Raw genomic sequence first — 14,252 nt, 5'->3', positions numbered from 1 at the left:
AAAAGGCAGCTCACAATCGGTTCTTAGCATTTACCTGATTCTAGTTTGTGCGCTTCTTAAAAAACAAACAAAAAAAAACGTTCTGAGTGCTTGTAATTCATGTGCAGTTGAAGTACGAACAAGCTAGGTCCAATAAAATGCATTCCTTCCACTTTTTGCAGTATATGTACTGTTGACATTATTTTGGCTTGCACACTTATGATTCATTCAATTTGCCTGCAACAGTTCAAGCAGCAGCATTTCTTTCAAGAAGCGCATGCAGTTCCTTCACCACTGGTATTGTCAGTGCAGCTACAAAGCAATTGAGGATTTCCCTGGCAGCGGACGATGCTACAAGAAGTACAGCTGAATTGTGTACTGACAACAGTTGTATGGTTACCATATGACATTACCTATCTCTACAAGAGAAGCCAGCATTCAAACATGGCCTTTGAATGCGTCCTGAGACAGATAGGAAATGAGCTTGAACTCGAATTCAAAGTACCATATTTTTCCGCATATAATCTGCGCCTGCGATTACAACAGCCCGGAAAGAAAAAAAAAAGTATTCACGCATTTAATGTGTGGTAGTAACTGCATACAACAATGCTCAGATCTTCACAACTGCAGTCACCATTTGTGGGTGCATGACTCATCCACATTGTATCTTCACCCAGTGGCTCTGTCCCCATTTGTCGGTGATGCTGATAAAGCAGGCTTCACACATGGGACGTTATTGTGGATGAATCAGCCGTGTAATATGTGACGTGAATCGGATCACTTCACAGCTACGCCGCAGGGGGGTCTGCATAAGCAGGCGTTTGGTGTGTTGCGACACCACGTACCCGAGCACACGAGGTTTGGACCCTCCCGCATGTAGCTGTGCACGGCTTAGCTGTGTCCGGGGAAAAGGGGATCCTGGGGGCTGAGCCAATGCCGGGTGTCTGGACCTTTACAGCCCCTCGGTGGTGACAGCCTACCTTTTTGGCCACGGCTTTACGTAGATGGTACCCCCGGACTGACCCACCCGGGGGAAATCGGTAGCTGCCTTTTCTTATCATCCTCTCCAATCTTCATCTTTCTCTCTCCCTTTCCATCTTTCCTGTTCACTTCTTTATTACTTTTGATCTTCCAAGCAGCAAGGTTTGACCTTGTGTGGGATAGCCAACCTTGGTCATAACAGATTTGGTTTAGTAGAAACGTACAGTTGGCGTTCAAAGGATCTGTGTTCTTACAATCCTGAGGTGTCCCCCTTGTTGGGCTCCACGAAGGGCGGCTGGCGTTACTGCCGAAACCTGAAAAACACTTATAGAGATTTCTTTTCCAAAACTTCCTGATCACCCTCAAAAATGAGGGCGCACCGAAGAAGTCTCAATTTATTGGCAACCAGAAACAAAACTTCCCACAGTTTCACATGATACATACTGATCAACCAGAAAAGATGGTGAGGATGATCTCAGCATTCCTTGTGTCGAAATGTTTGATTAATGCTCTTGGTGGAGGCTATAAGGTAATGAAGATAGCAAGCGGGGATCTCCTCGTGGAACTCCGAGATAAGAAACATGACAAGCTCCCTTACCTATTGTCATTCAGGGACATTGGAGTGACAGTGTCGCCCCACTGTACCATGAACACCACCCATGGTGTTGTCTCTGATGAGGCCCTAATGGAACTGACTGAAACTGAATTATTAGAAGGCTGGAGTGAACAGAATGTCATTAATGTTAAAAGAATTAAGATGAGGAGTGAAGGAAAAGAGATCAAAACCAAGCACCTAATCCTTACTTTTGGTTTGAGTATACTGCTTGGGTGTTATTGAGGCAGGTTATGTCAAAATCCGGGTCAGGCCATACATTCCAAATCCTCTGCGATGCTTCCAATGCCAGAAATTCGGCCACAGTTCACAGAACTGCCGAGGCCAACAGACGTGTGCTAAATGTAGCTCCCGTGAACATTCATCCAAAACATGTGAAAACACTTCGCAGTGTGTCAGTTGTGATCGCCATCAAGCTGCATACTTGCAGTCCTGCCCATCCTGGAAGAGAGAAAAAGAGATTGTAATGATCAAAGTAAAAGAAAACATTTCCTTTAAGGGAGCATGAAGGCGAGTTTCATAAGTTCCAAAGAACAGCTTTCCCGAAGTGACTTGTCAGGGGGTAGCGCCACAACGGCACCCAGCAGTTGTCAGGCCCAAGCATACTGAGCCGGCAGCAACGCCATCTGCCCCCACAGCGGACGCAGCCAACGCTGCTCCCCCATCCAAGGTGCTTTCAACCTCTGGGCTGGTAGGATTCAAGGTCTCGTCCTACGAGGCGAGGCTTTCGAAGCAGACAAACCGCTTGCATGAGCGCAAGACGAGTGCCTCTCAGGAAGTGATGTAAAGAACACCGAGCATGACTGCGCAGTCAGCGCTCAAGGAATGGGCGAATTCCATCAAAGGCTCCAAAAGGGAAACTTCATGTCATGGCACCCGGAAAGGGCCCCGTGAGTGAACGTCCGTTTCCTAAACGTGCAGCACAAACACTACTCTCACTATGGAGACACGTAGAACTACAATGGAATGTATAAGAGGACTCCTCTGTAATCTTGACGGTATTAGAAAACTGCTCAATAAGTATATTCCAAAGGCGCTGTGTGTTCAGGAAACGCATCTGAAACCAATGCATACAAATTTTCTACGGCAGCATGCAATCTTCCACTAAGATCATGATGGGGCTACTACCTCATCTGGTGGTGTAGCAATAATCGTGGGCACGTCTGTTGCTTGTCATAATTTGCCTCTACAGACAGCCCTGATGGCAGTGTCTGTTCGGGCAGCGATATTTAATAGGTTGGTCACTGTCTGCTCGTTGCATATTCCTCCAAATTTTAAGCTCACTATGATTTTTATTGCCTCATTGACCAGCTGCCAGAGCCGTACGCGCTTGTTGGGGATCTTAAAGGGAAGCTGAAATGGTTTTCAATTTCCATGAAGTGCTGGGGAAGGTAACGTTGAAGAGTTTGAAGCAGCCAAACACGGCACTTATGTTCGCGATCGTTTATCAACACGCAAAAAACCACGGAACTTTAGACAAGCAGCGGCAAGGTGCATGACATCGCGGAATTGCACCCGTGTTTACAATCTAATGAGATGTTAGTGCTTTGGCATTCTTCGAGCAAGAAGTTCCCAGTGACACTTTAGCGCATTCTCCCGTCATTGGAACGTGCAGCTACATGAAAAGACATATGTACCAGTTAAGATTCCCAATGCATGAGAAGGTGCACACATCACTCTCGCTGTTGGCACACTCAACATCGTTGTTGCCCCTGTTGACGCCATCGTTTTCTGTATCGGCTGTCGGTTCGGACATGTATGGCGAAAATACAAGCTCTCCGAGACAGCGAGAACGTTCCATAATGCTTACAACTCAGCTGTGAAGCCAGAACAGAACAGCGGGCTACGCTCTGAAACGGCAGCGCCGACCGGCGATCCCCGTGAATGACGTCAAAGCGGTCCCGACCAATCACGGGCAACAGCGGCTTTCGCGTGATGCCCTGAGGTGCTGGTGCGTATTTTCTTGCAAAAAACAGCCGCTTGCGTTTGTTTCCGCCCTTTTTAAACAAGATATTCGTGTTCAGTGGGCTCAAAACTGTAGAATGCCGCAGGGAACACATTTTTTTTTAAAAGTGTTTCAGCTTCCCTTTAACACCCACAATACTTTGTGGGGAGACTCCCGGTGCAATGCGAGAGGTCGACTCATAGAAAGCTTTCTTATAAATTCCAGTGCATACCTCTTAAATAAGAAGGAGGCCACGTATTACAACCTACAACATAATACATACTGACGTAGAAGTTCTGTGGAAACCCGCAAGGGGGAGAGAAGTAATGAATAAAGGGAAAATCAGGCATACACACGTTCGTAGCAATTGCTACAATGGAAAGCCATACTGGTTCCTCGAAAGAAAAAGCCTCAGGGTTGAAGAAAAATTCGTCCTGGTCTGAGACTCGAACCCGAGACCACCGCCTTACCGGGGCAGCCGCTCTACCATCTGAGCTAACCGGACAGTTAGTGGATGGCAGGGCGAAGTCGAATTTGTAGACAGCACGAAGCGAAGGCAAGTGTTTGACGTAGAAGTTCTGCGGAAACTCGCAAGGGGGAGAGAAGTAATTAATAAGGGGAAAATCAGACCCGCAAGGGGGAGAGAAGTAATTAATAAGGGGAAAATCAGACCCGTTTGTAGCAAATGCTACAAACGGCTTCGAGTCCCGGACCAGAACGAATTTTTCTTCAACTCTGAGGCTTTTTCTTTCGAGGAACCAGTATGGGTTTCCTTTGTAGCAATTGCTACGAACGGGTGGATGTCTGATTTTCCCCTTATTAATTACTTCTCTCCCCCTTGTGAGTTTCTGCAGAACTTCTATGTCACACACTTGCCTTTGCTTCGTGCTGTCGACAAATTCGGCTTCTTCCTGCCATCCGCTAGCCGTCTGGTTAGCTCAGATGGTAGAGCGGTTGCCCCGGTGAGGCGGTGGTCCCGGGTTCGAGTCCCGGACCAGGACAAATTTTTATTCAACTCTGAGGCTTTTTCTTTCGAAGAACCCGTATGGGTTTCCTTTGTAGCAATTGCTACGAACGGGTGGACATCTGGCTTTCCCTTTAATAATACATACTCATCCATCGATTTATCAGTTGCGTCGCCCACACTTTTTCCCAACCTAGAATGGAATGTTACTGACACTCCTTATAGGAGCAACCACTTTCCAATAATGTTGAACATGATCAAGCAATATGAGCATCCACGGCACGCCCCTAGATGGAAACTAGACTCCGCCGATTGGGATCATTTTAAAGAATCAACCTATTTACCACGAGATTTTATCAAGAATTTTAGTATCGACGACACAGTCGCATATTTTACAGCTTTTATTATTGATGCCACAGAAAAGTTTATACCAGAAAGAAAAGGTCAGTCATGTTAAAGGCGTGTACCATGGTCGGATGAAGATTGTAGAGGGGCACGGAAGAAACAGAATAAGGCATTGGGAAAGCTGCATCGATACCCAAATGCAAAAAGCTTGTTGATTTCAAACACATCAAATCAAAGGGGAGGCAAATGCGGCGGCAGACTAGGAGAGCCAGCTTAGAGAGGTTTATCTCCAACATAAATTCTTACACGCAGGAGGCGAAAGTTTGGAATGGCCTTAAAAGGTTGAAGGGGCAGCAAATCCACCCGCTTTCCTTGGTTGATGACCAAAGGAGTAGCTTGGAAGATCAGGCTAACGCCCTAGGAAAAAACTTTGAGCGTGTGTCAAGCTCCATACACTACTTGAAATCACTCCTGAAATGCAAAGAACTAGCAGAACTTAAGCCGCTCGAGCATAAATGCTGACCAAATGAACCATACAACGTCCATTTAAAATGGCCGAGCTGAAAGTTGCCCTGAGCGTATGCAGGACCTCTGCACTAGGAGCTGACCGAGTCATGTATGACGTGATTAAAAACCTCCACAGTGGTACATTGATAACACCGGTTGCACTTTTTAACTCCACGTAAGTGCTGTAGTTTTATCAGCGTCACACGAGCTCAGGCAAATGTAAACAGATCTGGATCTTTGACCACAAATTGTTACAGTGTAAGCAAATGCTTCGCATGGTGTCTCAGAAACTTGAGATTATGCGACTGCCAGCGCAGGACGTGCGACAACACAATGTGCATCAAAACACTAAACATCTCAGCCTGGCCTTCGCACTTTCTCAAGATTACCTCCATGATAAAGCATATGGCTCTCTTGCAAGGAGGAGATGAGCATGCTGGGAGAAGGGGCCAGATAGGCATGTGTTCAGTCCTGCCCTTAATCTCAACTTTCTATTACCTAAATGCAACACTAACTATGGCAAAACGACTTCCTTCTTCTTAGTGATTAAATTGTGGAATGACTTACCCTATGCTCTTAAATCATCATCTTTGCATACATATAAATATGAACTTAAAAATGTCATTTTGTATAGGATAGGATAGGTTACACTTTATTGCTCTAATTTAGAGTCATTCATCGGTCAGACCGAGTGCTTCCGTCTTGGGTCTTGTCGATGGTGACTCCTGTCTTGCAGGGTTGGCGCCCCTATTGCTGGGCACCACTGAGCGTGGCTGCTTGTCGGGCATGGTGTACCAGCCCCTGTTGGAGGCATGGGTTGCCGCTGGAGAGCACACTCTCCCACTGCTCCGCACTCGGATTTTCAATACTGTGGAATGTTTTGTTTTTGCCGCATTCCCACGTGATATGATAAAGGATGGGTTTTGTGCCACACCATGGGCATATGTCCCTGTATTGGTTTGGGAACATTTTGCTTAGTATGGTATAGATTTGGGATGGTTCCTGTTTGCAGCTTCCGCCAGCAAACTGCCACTTGTTGATTAAGCATGTTACGGGGCGGGGAGTATTTGGCCCTTGTTCCTCTATGATAATTTAGTATTTCGGAGTACGTAGGGGTCACTGTCATGAAGTCCTCGGGGTCTCCATTTAGGTCTGCTCGGTTAGTATGCTCGCGAGCGGTCATATCGGCCCTCTGGTTGCCCTCTATTTCAGTGTGTCCCGGTATTTAGAAAATATTGTGTCTTACTCGTCTTTCATGTTGGCCAGCGTGGAGGAAGATTTGGAGCGCCTTTTGGCCAATTCTGCCATTGATGGAGTTACGGCATGCTTCCTTAAAATCCGTTAATATTGTAAGGGATTTGTTTGTGCGGTAACCCTCCACGGCCGCTAGAGCAACAGCCATTTCTTCTCCCTCAATTACCGTACAATCCCGTGCTGACATGCAAGTGATCTCCTGATAGTCCGAGCCAATTACTGTCGCGACGACTATTTGCTCTGTTGTTCCTCATTTCCGAGAATACACCGCGGCGTCCGTATATACTGTGTTCGCCTTGGTTGCTAGATATTGCCCTACATGTTTTGCCCTACATGTTTTGCCCTAGCATTCTGCCTGGCTGCGTGTAAGTTTGGGTCCATGTTTCTTGGCAAGGATCCTACCCTGATGGCGCTGCGGTACTCATATGGTAGGTTTGCCGTTCTCTGTTCTTCCCTTTCTATTTCTTGGTGTCGCAGCCTTTTTAGAAGCTTCCTGCCCGTGGTAGTCTGCTGGGGTCTGAGTATCTGCAACCCTAATTGTGCTTCTTTGAGCTCCTCGAATGTGTTATGGAGTCCGACGGCTAACAGCTCCTCTGTCGAGGTGTTGGCTGGCACATGAAGAGATGTTTTGTAGGCTTTCCTTTTGATGGCGTCGACCTGGTCACTGTCGCCTCTGTTTGTGTTGTAATAGGGGAGGGAGAACATGATTCAGGTGATTACAAGGCTCCTAACCAGCTTGACTGTGTCTCCCTCCCTCATGCCGCTTCTTTTTTTGTGATACACAGGTGATCATGCGTGCCACCTGTGTTGTCGCTTGCTTGAGTAGGTTTATAGTGTGCGTACAGTGTTGGTTACTCTGCAGCCACATTCCCAGAATTCTGGCGACTTCTTTTTCTGGTATTTTCTGTCCTTCTTGGGTGACATTGAGTTCCTCTTCCGAATGCTTTCCTCGTCTGACTCTCAGGAGCTCGGACATCTCCGTCGAGCAGGTGAGGCCTCTTTCTCTGACACATTCTTCCACGCATGTCGCTGCGGTTTGTAGACATTCTTCTTTTTGGCTGAGCGAGCTTTGGTTGGTCTAGACAGTGATATCGTCGGCATAGATGGCGTGTCGTATGCCTTCGATGCCAATCCAATCATTGCAACGTTGAAGAGGATCGGTGAGATTACGGATCCCTGTGGGGTTCCTTTGTTGGGTGTGTGGAACTGGTTGGTTCGCAGGTCTCCTAATCCTACGGTGGCGGTTCTGTTGGATAGGAACGCTGTCACGTAGCCGTGGATTCTTCATCCACTGTTGAGGTCGTCCAGTCCCTGGAGGATGGCCGCGTGGCTAACATTGTCAAATGCTCCTTTGACATCTAGTGCCATTATTATGTTTTCTTCGTTGTATGGGATGTTGTTTAGTACCTCCTCCTTGATTTGTAATAGGACGTCTTGAGTTGATAGTTTGGTGCGGAATCCGAACATGCTGTGGGGGTACAGGTCTTCGTCTTCCATGTATTGTTGTAGCCTCCTTGTCACGATTTGCTCGTACTACTTGCCAAGACACGAAGGGAGTGATATCGGTCGCAGGTTTCCTACTTTTAACTTCTTCCCTGGCTTGGGAATCATTACCACATCCGCATGTTTCCATTCTTCTGGCACTGTCCCCACTTCCCAATGTGTGTTGAGGAAGTCTGTCAACTGTGTGACCGCCTCATCACTTAGGTTGCGGATTAGTGAGTTTTTAATTTTGTCTGCGCCTGCCACCGTGTTCCGGGTGGATGCCTTGATTGCTGTGAAGACTTCCTCCCTCGTGATGGGTCTCTCCAGGCTCGGGTTCTCTTCGCCACAGTATCTCTCCGTTTACGCCTCGGGTTGATCTTGCCCGTGGCACTTTATGCGGTCTTTCTCTGTTCATTCGAATTGGTAAACCAATCTTTGGATGGCTTTGTTGCTTTCCGGCTTGGTTTTGGTTGGGTCTACCAGAGCCTTGAGGATACCCCAGGTCTTTGCGATGCTAAGGGTTCCGTCTAGCGAGTCACTAAACCATTGCCAGCTCTGCCTTGCCAGTTGGGCCGCGTATTCCTCTGCCTCCTTGGTAACCACTGCAATCTTTTTCCTTAGCTTCCTGTTTAGTCTCCGCTTCTTCCACCTTTTGGTTAGCCCGCGTCTTGCCTCCATTAGCCTGAGGAGCTGCCAGTCCACCTCCAGTGTTTGCTCTTTTCTTTCCACCTCTTGGGTGTATTGCTGTTGTACCGTATTTACTTGCATAACGATCAAACTTTTTTTGTCAGAAAAATTGACGCAAAATCAGGGGTGCTATCATTACGCAGGTTAAATTTCCCGCGAAAAGCAAAAAAATTTTTTCGTCCCGCGTTTCTGTGCCGCGTTTACAAAAATAGCGGCCGGTGGGGCAAGCTGAACGCGCTGAGTGTGAGTTTTTTTTCTTGTCGTGAATAGATTACGTGCATTGAAACAGTTTCTTCCATATCAGTAATGAGTAATATCGTTAATATTGACACGTTTGCGGCAATAACATAGCCATGTCCACTGTGAGGGGACAGAAACAGATGGGCGTGCTTAGCTGCCAGTGACATAGAAACACATGGCTGGCATGCTGCGGAAACTGTGGCATCTGTCTTCACTACTATCCTAATACGGCACGTTTCAGCTAAGGGTGGGCGAATATCTTAGCTGCATTACAAGCGTCGGCGTATGAATAGGGTACACATTTAATGTAGCAATGTAAACGTGGCTTCTATCATTAATGGCTACTATCTTTGCCGCTCGCGATTTATTGTGTGCCCACGAGTGCAGATGAGAAGAATTGAAAGGCGCCTTTTTTGTTGTTGTTGATCACAACCATTATAAAGCGTACACATAATAAAGGCAAGTTTGGTTGCAGCTTTCCTTTAGTCATGGAAGTGTGGAAAGTGATGAAAGTAATGAAATGAGGCAGCTACTTAAGAATGTTTGGTGTGTGCAGACTGCTTGGTTTGTCTTGGAAGAGTCGTTCGCGTAGCATTCAACAGATGTTAAGTGCGATCATTATTAGCTAGACTTCGCACACGACATATCGCTGCGGCAAGTTCAAGGTGCGATCATTACACAGGAAATTTAAAAAATCAAATTTTGACGACAAAATTCAGGGGTGCGATTATTACATGAGTGCGATCATTATGCGACTAAATATGGTATGTCCTTTAGTTGCTTGCACCAATCTTCTATGGAGGTTATCCCCACCCCCCCTCCATTTGCCTGCATTCCTTGCGGAAGGCGTTCAAATCTGTTATTCTGGCTGCTCCTTTCTTGCGCTTGATGTTTTCTGCTGACACTTGCGTTCTTATTATGTAATGGTCGCTACCCACATACTCCAGCAGGTTCTCCCACGTGGCTTGCCGCGCTCCTCTGACGTACATCAGGTCTGGGCATGTATCGAGGCTAACACTGTTGCCTAGGCGCGTCGGTTGATATTCATCCATTAGGAGGGTGCAGTTTGTAGTTTTTGCCGCATCACTAACTTGCACTCCCATCTTGTCTTTTTGGTACTCCCAGCTCTGCCCGCGGGCGTTGAAGTCGCCCACGATGAAGCAGGGTGTTGGATTTGGCTAGTTTGCTAGCCCCTGTGAAAAGTTTTTGAAAGTCCTCATCCCTTTGTCGCGGTGGACTATATAGATCTATAACAAACGTGCTTTCCTCCTTCCTCATTTTCTTTGGAATTACCTTTGTAACGATGTGTTCTATCCGTGTGCCTGGGATTTCATCGTGTGCTATGGCGACTAGTTCTTTACTATTTAAGGTAGCCGTGCGTCCTTTTTCCTAGCATATGTATCCCTTGAGCGTCGGCGCGGTGTGCATCTCCTGCAGCACGATTATATTGGGAGAGTTCTGCTGTGAATTTATGAATTGCTGCAGCAGGCCCCGTTTGTTACGATAGCCTCTGCAGTTTCACTGCCAGATATCTAATGCATCGTGTCTAACCATCATGGTTTGTCATTGATTGGTGCTGTACTTTGGTTTTTGGTGCCGAATCTTTTTTCTTGGTAGAGTTTCTCTGGCCTCATTTGTTATCTTTTGCGTGTTTTGACTTTTGATGTAATTGCGAAAACTTTGATCTTGCATTGCAAATTTCTGTTGTAGTACGTTCATTTGTTCCTGCATTTTTTGCATAAAGAACTGCATTTGTTTTTCTAGTGTTTCTTTTTCTGGTTGCTGTGGCTGTTGCTCCATTACTGGCGGGGTCTGCTGTCGCGGCGGGCTACCTGTCCTCTGCTCTCGCATTTCCCTGATTAATTCTTTAATGCATTCCTCGAGTTGCTCTGATCTTTTCATGTACTGCTCTAATTAGCGCCTCAGAGTCTTATTTTCTTCCCTTAGTAGTTTGAGTTCATTGTTATTGTCATTTTTGTTATCCGAGTGCGGAAGCAGCGACTTGGGAGGGCCTGCTCCCCAGCTCACCTTGACTCCGCCCTTCTTCTGTTGTTGTTGTGGCTGCTATTGTCGCTGCCCCTTGGCAGCAGGTGGCGCTTCGAGCGGTGGAAAAGAGCTGTCCCTAGACTGGCTCCGCTCCCGCCTCCGTGTCTGGCTGCGGCCCCGGCTCCGTGAACGGCTCTATTCTCTCTCCGAGCTCAGCCACCTGGGATGGTGCGTATGGCTCCGGCTCCACCCCCGGTTCTGCTGTTGCTGCTTCCGCTGTGTAGGCGCCCCCGCAGCTCCTTGATGTCTTTGAGGCGCATCCGACAGTCACTGGTGCTGACGACACGATCACCTCCGCATACCAAGCACTTCGGTTGGCATTGATGTCCTTCTACTGGATTATTTGCTCTGCACTGCCTGTAAGTAGTCGCTCCCGGCGTTGGGCAGACGTCCGAGCGATGCCCTTGCGTGCCGCACACGTAGCAAAACTGTCTAGTCAGTCGATAGGGGTAGGTTTTGAATTCTGCGCTGAAGATGACCCATTTGGGAATGATGGGGCCGTCGAAAGTGATTAACGCCATCTTCGACTTGCCTAGCATCCTTGTCGCCAGGATCTCTATGCCTTGAGTGCGTAGTCGCAGCTTGGATTCCAATGTGTCCGATGGTAGTCCTGCCAGTAGCCCGTGGATTACCGCTCGCTTTACGTCTCTAGGCATGGGCACGTAAGCGTTTACTTTGTAGTTGGTCCCGTTGAATGGGAAGTACTTGATTTTTCTGATGACGTCCGCGACTTCTTTTTTGGAAGTGTTCGCAATAATGATATTGGATCCCGGTCTGAGCCTGACCAGAAAGTCTTCCTTAAATTTCCTCCCGCACGCTTCCACCATGGCTTGCGTTGCTTGGTACAGTTTAACGTCCTTGATTTTTAGCCCCCTCTGGGCCGGATGATGATTTTTGTGTCATCCATCGGTAGCGGTGGCAGTCTCTGCCTCGGCTGCCGCGGCGCTCCCGTTGCGCCGGCTTGCGTCATGCCGCTGCCAGCTGTGGCTGACGGTGCCATCTTGTCATTGTTTTCCGTGGCGTGGGGTCCCCTCGTCTTCAAGATGGCGTCGCTCTGCATAGCAAGCTGGAAACCCTTTTTCTGATGCCTGAAATGATAGACCTGCCAGTTTTTTTCTTCTTCGTTTTGCTGCCGGCTCGCCTCTCCCATGGCATCCTGTTGCGTAATAAGCTCTTCTGTGGCTCCGGTTCCCGCCTCCTCCATGCCCGAGCACGTGGCGGTGGGAGCTTCCTCTGTATCTTGAAATTCGGCCGGGATCGGTAGCGCCCCGTTGGTGGTGCCCCAGGAATCCATTTATGTTGTTGCTTTGCCACTCCGACTTACTAGGCGCCCGCCTGGGTGTGGGTGTGGCTAAACCTAACGTGAGGCTTAGCTTCCCGGCCACGTGGGACCTTTGAAGTTCAATAAAAAAAATCTGAAAATGGGCCTGCCGGCTCAAAGGTGGTGTCCTCGTGGTCCTGATGCTTAGCTGCATTGATTCTGCCAAAAATCTTGGTGGCCCAATGGGTTTGTCCCGCCAAAATCTTCGAAAATTTGCGGAGCCCATGCGGCGTGTGCCTGCTCTCGTCAGCTGCTCGCAGCGCCCCCCCATTTTGTATAACTAGTTGTCCTGATTAATTTATTTTGTATATAAAGTGTGTACTTCATTTGTTATATAGGTTTATACAATTTAAATTGATAACATGTGGAAATCTTCTTTTTTTCATTTTACATGTATGACTCCTTGTATAAAATCGAATGTATTCAGTACTTTTCACTACTTCATTCACATTTTATTTACCTATAGACTGATTAATTTACATTGCTGTAACAATTAATCGTTTTGTACTAATCTTCTTCCTAACCGAGGGTCCCGCTGCAGTCGTTTGATTTTGGGACCCTTGCCTGTATACTACTAACAACCATGTGTCTTGAATGAACAATAAACTGAAATTGAAACCAAATATTAATAAAGGCTGCCTTTGCTTGAATCTAGGTTGTGATCTCTTTTACACAAAAACTGTATGGAATTCACGGGTCAGCTTAGATTAGATGATGTCTGGATGCAACAGCCACACTTTTAGTTTCACCTTGCGTTCACACTATTCTGAACACTATATATTGCACCATAACCTCCAAAACCTGACAGCAGACCATCAGATTTCAGAGGCCAAGATGGCTACAGACATGGTGGTGTGCGCCGGCGCCTCCTCGTTAGGGAGTACGGTACACTCTGGGAAGAAATCGGTGACGAAGAGGCCAGCAGTGCTGATGAATACGACGAGTGGTGAAATCTGTAACAAAATAGAGGCAGTGGAGTAGGTCTTTTGTTTTTTCTTTGGCCTGCATTGAAAGAAAGTTTTCTTTCTTGCAGCCTTCCATATTTGGGGGGATAGCTTAGATTCTAGCAAATACAGTAATTGATGAGTTGGTTGATATATTGTACTCTGGTTTTCTTGTGTTGCATATGTTGTGGGCAACTTTTGCATTGTGGACTTTTGACTACCCTGCAGGGCGCTGCTCTATGGTGGCATGCGAGAATCGAAAGAGCAGGAGGTGACACTACAAGACACACCCCTGCGAGCCTTCCAGCTGCTTCTGCGCTACATCTACACGGGCCAGCTCAGACTGGCTGGACTGCAGGTCAGGACACCTTTGGCTCTTGCCCGAGGCATGGGGCACTAGCATTATTGCGGCTATGTTAGTTGGAAATATTCAAGTTTGTGTAACCATTTATTGCGATATCCTACGATATGCAAGCACCTCGTGGGTTATTAATTCTGCTGGACTTGTCTGCAAACAACCTAATTAACACTATGATTGCCATATTTTTTCTAATATAAGGCAAACTTTTTTTCCCAGAATCCTTAGCCTCGAAACCCCCCACCTCATATGCGAGGCTGACAGATTGACCTACTATTTCAGTATAGTGGCAGCAGTGCCACATTTCCGGCAATCCAGATTTTGAACAGCAGAGCAAGTTGTAGTTACTGATAAATCTTGGCAGAGGAGGCAGTCCTGTATATTTGCACGTATAACCCACACAGAGGATTTGAAAAATTCAGGGGTAAAGGTTATATATATGTGAATATCACTTTTAAGTGGAACCTTCGTGGCAACTTGAATTTCCCCTTATAGTGTGGCTTCGTGGCATTTCTGTGCGCGCTGCTGTAAAACCACACCAAAAGGCGAAATTCACACTGCTCTTAACTCGCACCAATAATTC

General features: G+C 47.1%; 1 protein-coding gene and 1 non-coding gene across 3 annotated transcripts in view; both read left to right on the top strand.

The window, feature by feature from the left end:
- The window catches only part of BTBD9 (BTB (POZ) domain containing 9), a 205,307-nt gene that overhangs the window by 41,888 nt on the left and 149,167 nt on the right, over positions 1–14,252 (top strand). For both annotated transcript variants that reach the window (XM_065428937.1, XM_065428938.1), the window contains exon 3: positions 13,540–13,669. In XM_065428937.1, coding sequence (XP_065285009.1) covers positions 13,540–13,669 — 130 coding nt within the window. The remainder of the gene's footprint in view (positions 1–13,539; positions 13,670–14,252) is intronic.
- TRNAT-GGU (transfer RNA threonine (anticodon GGU)) lies at positions 4,446–4,520 on the top strand. The gene has a single exon. It is a non-coding gene; the product is annotated as a tRNA-Thr (tRNA).

This window comes from Dermacentor albipictus, unplaced genomic scaffold (assembly GCF_038994185.2).
Source record: "Dermacentor albipictus isolate Rhodes 1998 colony unplaced genomic scaffold, USDA_Dalb.pri_finalv2 scaffold_16, whole genome shotgun sequence".
NCBI classification, from domain to species: domain Eukaryota; kingdom Metazoa; phylum Arthropoda; class Arachnida; order Ixodida; family Ixodidae; genus Dermacentor; species Dermacentor albipictus.
The sequence above is the reverse complement of the archived record's forward strand: the minus strand, read 5'-3'. Positions and strand labels throughout refer to the sequence as shown.